This window comes from Acipenser ruthenus, chromosome 14 (genome assembly GCF_902713425.1).
Source record: "Acipenser ruthenus chromosome 14, fAciRut3.2 maternal haplotype, whole genome shotgun sequence".
In the NCBI taxonomy this organism is placed as follows: Eukaryota; Metazoa; Chordata; class Actinopteri; order Acipenseriformes; family Acipenseridae; genus Acipenser; species Acipenser ruthenus.
This window is the reverse complement of record NC_081202.1, coordinates 15137472-15148938: the sequence shown is the minus strand read 5'-3', so window position 1 is coordinate 15148938 and position 11467 is coordinate 15137472. Positions and strand designations below refer to the sequence as shown.

The window sequence follows — 11467 nt, the reverse complement described above, 5'->3', positions numbered from 1 at the left end:
CTTCTAATCTGTTGTTTTGTGCGTCATAGCCAGTGCATTGTTTTTCTAATCCATTCTCCAACTTCTACATCACACAGAAGCCACAAGTCTTCAGCTTTTCTCCCTACAAACCATCAATGTGTCTGCTTAGAAAAGTCTATTTTGCTTGTATGTCTTCTACTGTGGGGCATTAGGGTCCATGAATGACTCCATATCAGCAACTGGTGCAGCTTTCATTACTGGAAAACCCAGATCCTCAGGTACCCAGCAGCCCCTGGATATTATTAGATCCAAACTGAGTCATGATAACTCTTTGAATGTGAATGCAAAGACAGGCTTGGATGGGTTATCAATGAGTCCGTTCCCTCCGTTCTGCACTGAAGCCTTCTCTACCAGAGGTAAAGATTTGATAGCGAAAGCAAGAAAGCAATATTCTTTCAGCTTTAATGACAGACCTGGGGTTTTTAACTGCACATTAAATTACAAACACTGATTATTAACAATCAATATACTCTTTAGTTGAAAACATTATAGTGTTAGTAAGACTTTTCAATCTCATAATGTCTTCAATAAACTAAAGCCCATTTATGATGATGATCTTACTACTCCCTCTAGAGGTAAAAAAAATAAAAATAAAATAAAAAGTCTCCATTACAATTCTGAAGCCCTGCACTTGAACATAACTGGAAACTCACTAATACTATGCAATAAGTTTTAGCTGCTGTATACGTTCATGTTTTCATGTTTACGTTTGCCACAAGATTCACTAAATGTGGTCAAGATCCATGTGTTAGCCACCACTGACCTAACGAAGGGTGCTGCCCTGTAGAAACTGACATGGAATTTGCTTTGACAATCAAAATCGAGAGGCAGCTGGAGCACACACAGTCGACTAGACATAATAGTCGACTGTAAATATATCCACCTACATCACTCTATTGACTTATAATTCACGATGCAGTTTTCATTTAGTAGATCTTAGATAGAAATCGCCAACGTAACTCTATCTCCAGGTCAAGAGTACACTTCCTGATATGCCAAGCTTATTCCACTCCCTAAATTGCTCTGCTGTGCTACGTGGCCACGTAGCAGTGTCGTTGACGTGGAAAGGCGGGGAGTGGGTTTGACTGACAGCAACCTCAGTGTGATGTGGAAGCTGTGATCCTGGCAGTACAGAGTCAATAGTCAACATTACTGTTACAAAGAAGACATGATTAAGAAATTCGACAAAAAGGACGAGGAGTCTGGTAATTAATTGCATTATTTTTTTTATTTACAAACTAAGTGTAACCTTTTTAACACTTTACATTTTCAGTCAGAAGGATGTCCAAGCGAATGTGTACCTTACCGTATGCAGGCCGTACGAGCCTCGATATTTTCTTACTTTTTCTTCTGGGATTGGAGCAGTATTTGGGGCCTGATTCTGACGCGATATTTGACCCTTTGAGAAGTCGTAAAATAAAAAAGTGAACATTTCGGGCTAATGTTAATTATGTTACCGCAAAATCTTGATTAGTCACTTTAATAATACAGATATGTTAATGTCATGAATGTACTATTTTACCGGTACTTGTAGCTAAACAATACATGACTGGTTAATGTAGTTAATTTCAAACGTAACTATTGCAGCTTGCTTTAAGTTGTACATTAGTGATGAAGTAAAATAAAAACAAAACTATAGCGCAGTACATACAAGTTAAACATATGCCCAGTCTACAACTCAACTGCCAGCTGTGACACACAACGACAGTACCCCATTCAGATCTGAATCATCAGTTGCCCTATGTTGGTACACCTGACGGTGTACCAGGATATACCAAAAGTATTTTTAAAGTATCCAATTTTATTTTTTATGGTATCAGGTTCGAGTGTCTTTCTTTTTTGTATGTCACTTATGACCCTAAACAGTGCAAGTAGACAGTATTTTATGTTTCTGTTATGTAGTTATAAAGCCCTTTCTAATCTTTATTTTTATTTGTCTAGGAAGTGGCTCTAATCCTTTTCAACATCTGGAGAAAAGTGCTGTTCTTCAAGAGGTATGCCAGTACAGTTTCAATGAAATTGTTTTTAATACTGTACATACATGTATGATTGATTATGATTATTATTATTATTCGTAGTAGTAGTAGTCGTATTATGTATTATTACTACTACTATGTTTATGCAAAGGAAAAATCTAAGAAACACTAGATATGTTTTAACTATAGCAAAATCACCTTGGGTACAAACGGTTGTGATATTTCCAGGGGTCAGTCGTGTGTATATTAAAACTATGTTTTATATTCAGCCTGGTTTAGAAAACCTTATTAGTCAATTTTAATAATGTGTTGTTTTCCTTTTTATTTCCTAATCTGTTTCTGTGTGGATTGTTTGCAGGCTCGTATTTTTAATGAAACTCCAATAAACCCCAGAAGATGTCTTCATATCCTCACAAAGATTATTTATCTCCTGAACCAGGTAAGAAAAGGATGTTTTTGGTAAATCTGTAATAAAAATAAATATATAAATAAACCAACTGTAAAACTTGAAATATATATATTTTTATTTTAAATATTGAACTATGTTTTATAGGGTGAGCATTTTGGAACAACAGAAGCTACAGAAGCATTTTTTGCCATGACCAGGCTGTTTCAGTCAAATGATGTAAGTACCATTTTGTTTTCTATAATGCATATTTTGTACAGCTGACTGACAAATAACATTGTTAGGTAAAGTTTCTACAACGAAAACTATTATAATTAAAATATTTGATATCATATTTGATGCATTGCTTGGCATCTGCATTTTTTAAATACCAATAATTTATAATTATTTTTGTAGATAACCTGTCTTGAACACAAGCTTTTTACCATGCTTTTTGGCTTTAGTGCTTAACGGAATATGTAGCCTTTAGTTTTGTGAAGGTATTGATTCTTCAGACACAAATATCTTTATTTACAGTTTTTGCCAGTCATCTCCTGATTATATTATATTATATTATATTATATTATATTATATTATATATGAACTTTTATTTTACAGCAAACACTGAGAAGAATGTGCTACCTGACTATAAAAGAGATGGCAAACATCTCGGAGGATGTGATCATTGTCACAAGCAGGTAAGGATGTTTCATGTTTATTGGGTACATTTATTTACACTCGCATAGAGTAAATAAGTGTGTCAGATTTTGAATTTATCTTCATCTGCATTAAAATTTCCCATTCCCAGAATGTTTTGACCTGGATGGTACGTTCTCTAAATTTGTCATACATAAAACTACTTGGACAACACGAGAGTGCTGAGCTTATTGTATTCATTGCTGCTGATTTTTTTTTTTTTTTTTTTTTTAGTTCATTCGTATATTTTTCTTCTATACATGGTTATTATATAAACAAATTAGTTAATAGACGGTACAATTTTATTTTTTGGCCATCTAAAAATGATTGTATGATGATGCAGATTTTCTTCTGCTTCGTTGTAGTTTGACCAAGGATATGACAGGAAAGGAAGATGTCTACAGGGGCCCTGCGATCCGAGCTCTTTGCCGTATTACTGATGTGAGTGCCTTTTGATTTTATTAAGTACTTGTAGTTGTAGTTTTTCAATTACAAGATGCAAGTACTAAAAAAAACCTTGTTTCATTATGCATCACAGTCACAAGTCTCTCCAAATCTCATGGCCTAGTAAGAATACTAAACTGAAGGGTCTGCTGCAACCAAGCACTGCCTGGTCCTGGTTCAGTCAGCCCCTTCCCCTCCTCAACCCACAGAAAGCAACCTGCAAAGCATGATCACGGTATCAAACTTATAACAGCATTTACATGGATATGACCCTCTTGTTGTTCCCTGGCTATATAGGGATTTTACATAGGAAATTACTTAACCAATTGTGAAAAAAATAACATTCTTTTTTTTGCATACAGTACATGTGTCACAATACATTTTTACTTGTATCTAGAAAACCACTTATCCAGTTACATAATATTTTCATAATACCAATTGCTCTGGTTTTGTATTTACAGCATGGCTGGATGGTATGATAATCTGTGTGTGTGTGTTTGTCTATATAATGTATGTGTTTTATGTCACACAGACCACCATGTTGCAAGCAATCGAGAGATACATGAAACAGGCCATTGTGGATAAAGTGCCCAGTGTGTCGAGCTCTGCGCTGGTTTCCTCATTGGTAAGTTAATAAACTGAGCTTCATGTTTGTTGTCACATTCAGTTGTTACTTGAATACTTTTGCATGATGTCTGTAAAGCACCACCAGTCTGTAATTTCTTAATGTTTGTGAACATTTGCAATAAGTCTTGAGATTCAATTAATGTCCTTTTTGTTTTTAGCATATGGTGAAGATGAGTTATGACGTTGTTAAACGTTGGGTGAATGAAGCTCAGGAGGCTGCTTCTAGTGACAACATGATGGTGCAGGTAAGCATGTGCTGAGGTGCTCAATTTCACAAAAAAGCTTTCCCTGATAAGATGGAATTGCTTTAGGTCAACACTTTATAGTTTGTGGTCCTACATTTGAATCCACATGGGGGAAAAAAAAAACAAGCTCAATATACTTTTTTTTTTTTTTTTAAGATGACCCAACTGTATATATTTAAGGTAGTGTGAAGCCACACATTTCAAATATGACAAACTGACCCCCATTTAATTTTATAATTGTGTGTTTGTCTTAATTAAACAAATTTCATATATTCAGAAACATTTTCATTTTGTAGTTTTAAACCTCTACTTTGTTGTACTTATTTTGTATTCCACACACAGTACCATGCATTAGGTCTTCTATACCACCTGAGAAAAAATGACCGCCTGGCTGTGTCAAAAATGTTGAACAAATTTACCAAGTCTGGCCTGAAGTCCCCGTTTGCATACTGTATGCTGATTCGTATTGCCAGCAGACTGCTGGAGGAGACAGATGGAGGGTAGGCTCTGCTTTATGTCCAGTGAATTCTTCACTAAATGGACTTTCAGTGTTTAATTTGTCGACCAGTGAAATTAAGAATTGTTTTTCAGCTAACTTCCATTTGGTTATTGTTTGCAGACATGACAATCCCTTGTTTGACTTCATTGAGAGTTGCCTGCGGAATAAGCATGAGATGGTGGTATACGAAGCAGCTTCTGCCATTGTACATCTTCCCAATTGCACAGCAAGGGAGCTTGCACCAGCTGTCTCAGGTGAATTTAAGATGTGATATGTAGAGATAAGCTATATTTATTTCGTGATTTGTAGTAATTTATCACCCAGCCATATTAAACCATTTTTTTTTTTTTTTTTAAACAGTGCTCCAGCTGTTCTGTAGCTCTCCAAAAGCAGCGCTGAGATATGCAGCAGTTAGGACTCTTAATAAGGTAAGTAACAAAACATTGGAAGCTACATTCTTAAGTGCTGGAAAAAATGTTTTACATATTGGTGTGGATGCAGATGTTTTAATTGTCAACCCCTTTATTAATGTATTTTTTTGCAACTGACTTGTTTGTGAACATATGTGGTGATGTTAAAATTATGACAACTGTGTCAAGGGCAGCAGTGTTTCCATTGGATAGCACAATCAAAGTGCACTAACACAGTGCTTGTTCTAGGAACATTGAAACCATCACAAACCATTAGGGTTTTTACTTGCATAACATTTATTTCTGTCTTTTGGTTAGGTGGCGATGAAACATCCATCAGCAGTAACAGCCTGTAACTTGGACTTGGAGAATCTAATTACAGACTCAAACCGCAGCATTGCTACCCTGGCAATCACCACCCTGCTGAAAACAGGCAGCGAGAGCAGTGTGGACAGGCTTATGAAACAGATCTCATCCTTTGTGTCTGAAATATCGGATGAGTTTAAGGTAAATTGATTTTGGTTAAATGTTTTAACAGTGGGTGAAAATATCAAGCATCTAGTATTGCTGTATTGTTTTGGTAAAAAGAAGATAGTCTGTAAGTATTTAGTATTTGAAACTGATGCCCTACTCTTGTGCAAAAAGCTTGTACAACTATGTATGATACATTTTCTAGGTGCTGTCATCAATCCAATGGCTGTCATACTAAAGTTAATAAACTTACACTGAATTGTTGTCAGTACTTATGATCAAGACTTTTTTTTTTTTACTGAAGGTATTCACTTTTATTTTGGTATAATGGTAAACAAATACATATATTTAAGTAAAGAAGCAAAGAACAAGTTAATCCTGCTTTAAATGAAGTCTTGTGTTTTAGGTGGTTGTAGTGCAGGCAATCAGTGCACTCTGTCAGAAATACCCCCGCAAGCACAGTGTGATGATGAACTTCCTCTCCAGTATGCTGAGGGATGATGTAAGTTGTATATTTATTTACATGACCACAAAACAAAGGATGATATTGAGTTATTTTTAGATCAGAAAACTAGTGTCTCTGAAAGATCACTGGGGAATTGCTTATAAATATCATGGTGACTTTTTTCTTGGCAGGGTGGATTTGAGTACAAGCGTGCTATTGTGGACTGCATTATAAGTATCATAGAGGAGAACCCAGAGAGTAAGGAAACTGGCCTTGCTCACCTGTGCGAGTTCATAGAAGACTGTGAGCACACTGTTCTGGCCACCAAGATCTTGCATATGCTGGGCAAGGAAGGACCCAGGACCCCCACGCCTTCCAAATACATCCGCTTCATTTTTAACAGGGTTGTTCTGGAGAGCGAAGCTGTACGAGCAGGTAGGGAAACTTGCAGTTTGGTATTTCTTTGTAGGAAATTAAAAAAAAAGCAAGTTATAAGCTTTTGACTATTGCAACAATGAACATTAGCCTTTATTTGCAATATAGTTCATAACCCCCAAATCTTTTCCCTTAGCTGCTGTGAGTGCTTTGGCTAAGTTTGGAGCTCAGAATGATGACCTTCTACCCAGTGTGCTTGTTCTTTTACAGAGGTGAGGATTGGGCATGTGTGTTCCAGCAGATGCAGCTTTCTTTCTTTCTTTCTTTCTTTCTTTATTTATTTATTTATTTATTTATTTATTTATTGATTGATTGATTGTATTTATTTAAACTTTCAAGTCCTTGGCTAAGCCTTTTGGTGTAACATTTTTGTTGTTACAGGTGTATGATGGACAGTGATGATGAAGTACGTGACAGAGCTACATTCTATATGAATGTTCTCTTGCAGAAACAAAAAGCACTGAATGCGGCCTACATTTTCAATGGTGAGAAGAAAGACTTATTCTTTCAAAGTTCAAACAAAAGCAATCATTTGCTAGATACCAGCTGTTCTGTAAAGTTTGGTCTCTTACTCCTTTAAGTTTTAATAGAAGGTGTACTAGCTAGCAAGTTCTGTTTTTCTACTACAATAATGCATGCACCACAGTGGTGTTAATAGTTAATTTACCATAAAATTCAGAACAGCAAAGAAATTGCATACGTGTATGAGATAATGATGAGTCCTTCATTCTAACCCTTTTTTCACAAGTTTCATAAGGAATGTGTTCATTGTACTGGATTGTATTTTTGGACCGATTTACCTTCCAAAATGGATGCTACTTGAAATAGAAACATAATCTTATAAATTGTTTTGCAGGTTTGTCTGTATCTGTCCCTGGCTTGGAAAAATCTCTACATCAATATACTCTTGAGCCCACAGAAAAGCCATTTGATATGAAAACTGTTCCTCTGGCTTCTGCACCAATTAATGAACAGAAAACAGGTAAGATAAGATCTTTTTTAGATACATATTACATTGTCATTACTGCAACAAAATGGTTTTGCCAGTATAAAAACAGAACATAGTCTTGTTTACAAAAATCTTAATCTTCTCTGCTATTTAGAAATTGCCACAGTGGTTACCAGTAAAATGCCAGAGAAAGTGGGTCCATCTCGCCAAGACATATATCAAGGTAAGTTCTGAAAAAATTCAGAAAAAGAAATGTTAATTATAACAATAGCCTTTTTTAAGAAGATACGAGATATGTTTGGGGGTACGCAACCCTGTAGAAAAATAGGATCTTGAGTCTACAGTTCTTTTCCAGAACAACTGGCAGCCATACCTGAATTTAAGGCCCTGGGTCCTCTGTTCAAATCTTCTGATCCAGTTCAGCTCACAGAGGCGGAGACGGAGTATGTGGTTCGCTGCATAAAACACACTTTCACAAATCACATGGTATTTCAGGTATGACTGCTGTCTTTTATTTAGTTATTTCCTATTCAGTTTTTTATTAAACTTGGTTACAACAATCTACCTTTTTAATTTAGAGTGTAAGAATCTGAGGATATATAAAGGGACCTGCCAAGCGTGTCACACTTGCAAAGCACAAGTTATTGATAGTATCAGAATTTGGGGAAGCATGGAGATGCTTGTTCTGTCTGTCCTTATCTAATACTTTCATTTTTTTGTTTTAATCTTTCAGTTTGACTGTACAAATACCTTGAATGATCAGCTTCTACAGAAAGTTATGGTGCAGATGGAACCTTCTGAAGCTTATGAAGTGGTCCATTATGTGCCGGCACTTGATTTACCATATAGCCAGCCTGGGTCATGTTACACTCTTGTCAGACTGCCTGATGATGATCCCACTGCAGGTACATGTGGGACATTTTTAGGATCATTAATTCATTTGGTGGTTGATCAAATGCATAGTGAGATACATTTTTAAATGAATATTATTTGCTATCCCCCTTAGTATTTGCAACACATTTGTGGACTGTGTACAAGTGACTGAATAATGTGAAATGTAGATGTCTGATTTTGGGACCTTTCAGCACTTCCATAGTAAACCTTCTTCAAGTATCGTGTTCCAAAGACGAAAGTATTTAAACAATACCGTGTTTTGTTAGATGATCAGTGATATGGTTAGTGTTTACCAACACATTGCTAGTTAGGAAATGCCTTAAAGGTGTATTCTTTTGTTTTCTAGTTTCTTGTACGTTCAGCTGCACAATGAAGTATTTAGTACGGGACTGTGACCCAAACACAGGGGAGCCAGATGAAGACGGTTATGACGATGAATATGTGGTAGGTAGTGTGTGTGTGTATATAGATAGCTAGGTATTGGCCATGACTTATGAAAGACCAAATGTCATAAAAATTTCAGATGCTGTTATTAAAAGTCCCTGTTGTCCTTTTCTAGTTGGAAGATCTAGAGGTAACTGTGGCTGACCACATACAGAGGGTCTTAAAACCGAACTTTGGAGCTGCATGGGAAGAAGTGGGAGATGAATTTGAAAAAGAAGAAACATTTGCTCTTGCTTCTGTAAAAACTCTTGAAGGTACTAACATTCCTCTTGCAAAACTGGCATTTACAGTTACTGTTTTAGCACATAATTGGTTTACTATACATCCAGTCTTAAATTGTAAATGGTCATATAGAATTAGTTGTTTGTGGAAGACTGCAGAAAGACTTTTCTTAATATGCATTTGTTTAATCTATATCCATCAGATGTGGAACTACAATCATGCTAATCACTGCTAGGTTTGCAAATGCAAAGTCAATTGCACTATAAACTAGCAGATATTTGTATGGCACCTACAGAATTACTTACAAGAAATTCAGAATGAGCATAATGCAATAGTGTGGGTCTAGATTTAACTACAGATAATCCTTCAATATTTAGACTGAGAAAATGTACTTTTACTGTATGTAAAGAAGGTCTTGGTGCTAGTAATTGTTTGAAAAAAACTGGTCCACTGCATACTTATATTACAAAGGTAATAATACTGTATATATTTAATTACCTTACATCTTTACAACAGAAAAACATTGTTGTTGAAATTATTACAAATAGCATTTTAATTTTCAAGTGTTCATGTATGGCATGCTGCCACCTTTGATGGTATAGTTTTAAATACCATATTCTTGTACTTTTTATTGCAGAGGCTGTTGGTAACATTATTAGCTTCCTGGGAATGCAGCCATGTGAAAGATCAGATAAGGTCCCAGAGAACAAAAACTCACATGTGCTGTTCCTCGCAGGTAAGCTGAGATAATTGTGGTGTTAAAAACACAAAAACAGCATTCATACATTTGGTATGAAGCAGAATGTGTTACAGACATAAGTGAGGATGATAAATACAGGTAGTTCTATATAACCTATGTTAATACAGGAGTTTTTGTTTAATTTGTGGGTTTTTTTAATTTTTTTATTTTTTAATTATCCATGTACATTATATGTGCTGAACCCTCTGGTATACCTGTTCTTTTCCAGGTGTTTTTAGAGGTGGCCATGACCTGTTGGTGCGCTCCAGGCTTGCTCTAGCTGATGGAGTCACAATGCAGGTGACAGTGCGGAGCACAGAAGAGACCGCAGTAGATGTCATTCTTGCTTCTGTTGGCTAAACCTGTTTCGGTAAAGGCTACTATGTACGTTTTAGACCAAAACATTTTTTATAAGAAAATCGGTGGCCCTTGCATAAAACAATGGGTTCAATTAATCCCTTTGTTAGGTATGTATCTGTGTTGTAGGAAATGACCTTGCATGTTTAACGTGTTGACAGCTTAACTAAATGTACTTTCTCATTTACATTATTTTGGATCAATTAAACAGTAATAATTCAACTTGGCTTTGAAACTTTGTTATAATCACAGACTGGTAAAGGGTTTTAAGGCCGTCTGGTTTAACTGAACTAATTAAGTGTATTCTGTATGCTAAGAAAGAAAGTTCACATCTATTTTTTTTTGGTGACTAAATCTTAAATGTATACACTATCTGGATTGGCAGACTGCAAGGAGCCTTGCACACACTATTTGTGACCAGGGACCTAAAATCTTTATAAAACAGGCCTTTATCAGCCAAAAAAAACTTAATTATCTTTTTCTTCTTTTCTTTTAACACAAAGGGCCATTTTTGAGCCTCATTTAATATTAAAAGAAGCCTTACATAATTGTTAGAACCCCCTGTTAAAAGTAGCCACACACTGAAGAACTTGTGCAATGTGTTAATTATGAACAATACACATACTTGGAATTTGCTATGGAAGTTTTAAACTGCATTTCTTTATAACATGAACCTTGACACAATCGCTACAGGCTCTTCAGTGTTGTGTTGCAACTGATAAGTATTATTTATTGGATATCATGAACAGAAAATCCCATTTTTGAAAAACTAGTTTATTTGCATAAAATAAAGATTCATTATAATTGCTTCTTTTGAATTTGTTTTGTTGCTGTGTTTAACAATAATGGCAGTACATTCCTTTATAATGTCACCACAAAAATACTGTTGTATTAGTATACACTTATTAAAATGCATTATTGTATGAACATACAACACTCATGAAACAGGGAATCCACTACCCCTGGAAGTTCACGTATCAATACAAGTCACTCGTACCTTGGTTTTCACTGACTTTGTGCTGGAGGTTTTAAAGAATGCTGATGTTTGTGGTTTCTTGGATTACTACTGATATGCTTGAATTCTACATTTATTGTTTGCTACATACTGTATTTGTATAATTTAACTATCATTTAATCATTTTGAAGTTCAGGTATTAAATGCTTTATTGAATTTAAAAGTAGTGATGGGCACCAATATTGATAGTAAA

The 11467-nt window shown here is 35.5% G+C and overlaps 1 protein-coding gene across 1 annotated transcript; it reads left to right on the top strand.

The window, feature by feature from the left end:
- The first annotated feature begins 1055 nt into the window (after nucleotides 1–1055).
- Nucleotides 1056–10481, top strand: LOC117419436 (coatomer subunit gamma-2-like). Its single transcript, XM_034032176.3, has 24 exons — nucleotides 1056–1226; nucleotides 1963–2015; nucleotides 2356–2436; nucleotides 2551–2622; nucleotides 3001–3080; nucleotides 3444–3519; nucleotides 4055–4147; nucleotides 4308–4394; nucleotides 4737–4894; nucleotides 5014–5147; nucleotides 5254–5321; nucleotides 5622–5810; nucleotides 6181–6276; nucleotides 6411–6654; nucleotides 6791–6866; nucleotides 7036–7139; nucleotides 7511–7636; nucleotides 7758–7826; nucleotides 7959–8098; nucleotides 8337–8508; nucleotides 8844–8941; nucleotides 9057–9195; nucleotides 9801–9899; nucleotides 10132–10481. Exons 1-24 carry the CDS (start codon nucleotides 1190–1192, stop codon nucleotides 10260–10262), a joined length of 2622 nt encoding a protein of 873 aa, XP_033888067.1. The 5' UTR covers nucleotides 1056–1189; the 3' UTR covers nucleotides 10263–10481.
- Nucleotides 10482–11467: the final 986 nt, after the last annotated feature.

Excerpts from the sequence above, each read along its gene's own strand:
- LOC117419436 (XM_034032176.3), top strand. The coding sequence starts at position 1,190 with ATGATTAAGAAATTCGACAAAAAGGACGAGGAGTCTG. Across the intron at positions 8,509-8,843 it reads TGATGATGATCCCACTGCAG|TTTCTTGTACGTTCAGCTGC; the intron begins GTACATGTGGGA and ends TTTGTTTTCTAG. Across the intron at positions 9,196-9,800 it reads TTCTGTAAAAACTCTTGAAG|AGGCTGTTGGTAACATTATT; the intron begins GTACTAACATTC and ends TTTTTATTGCAG.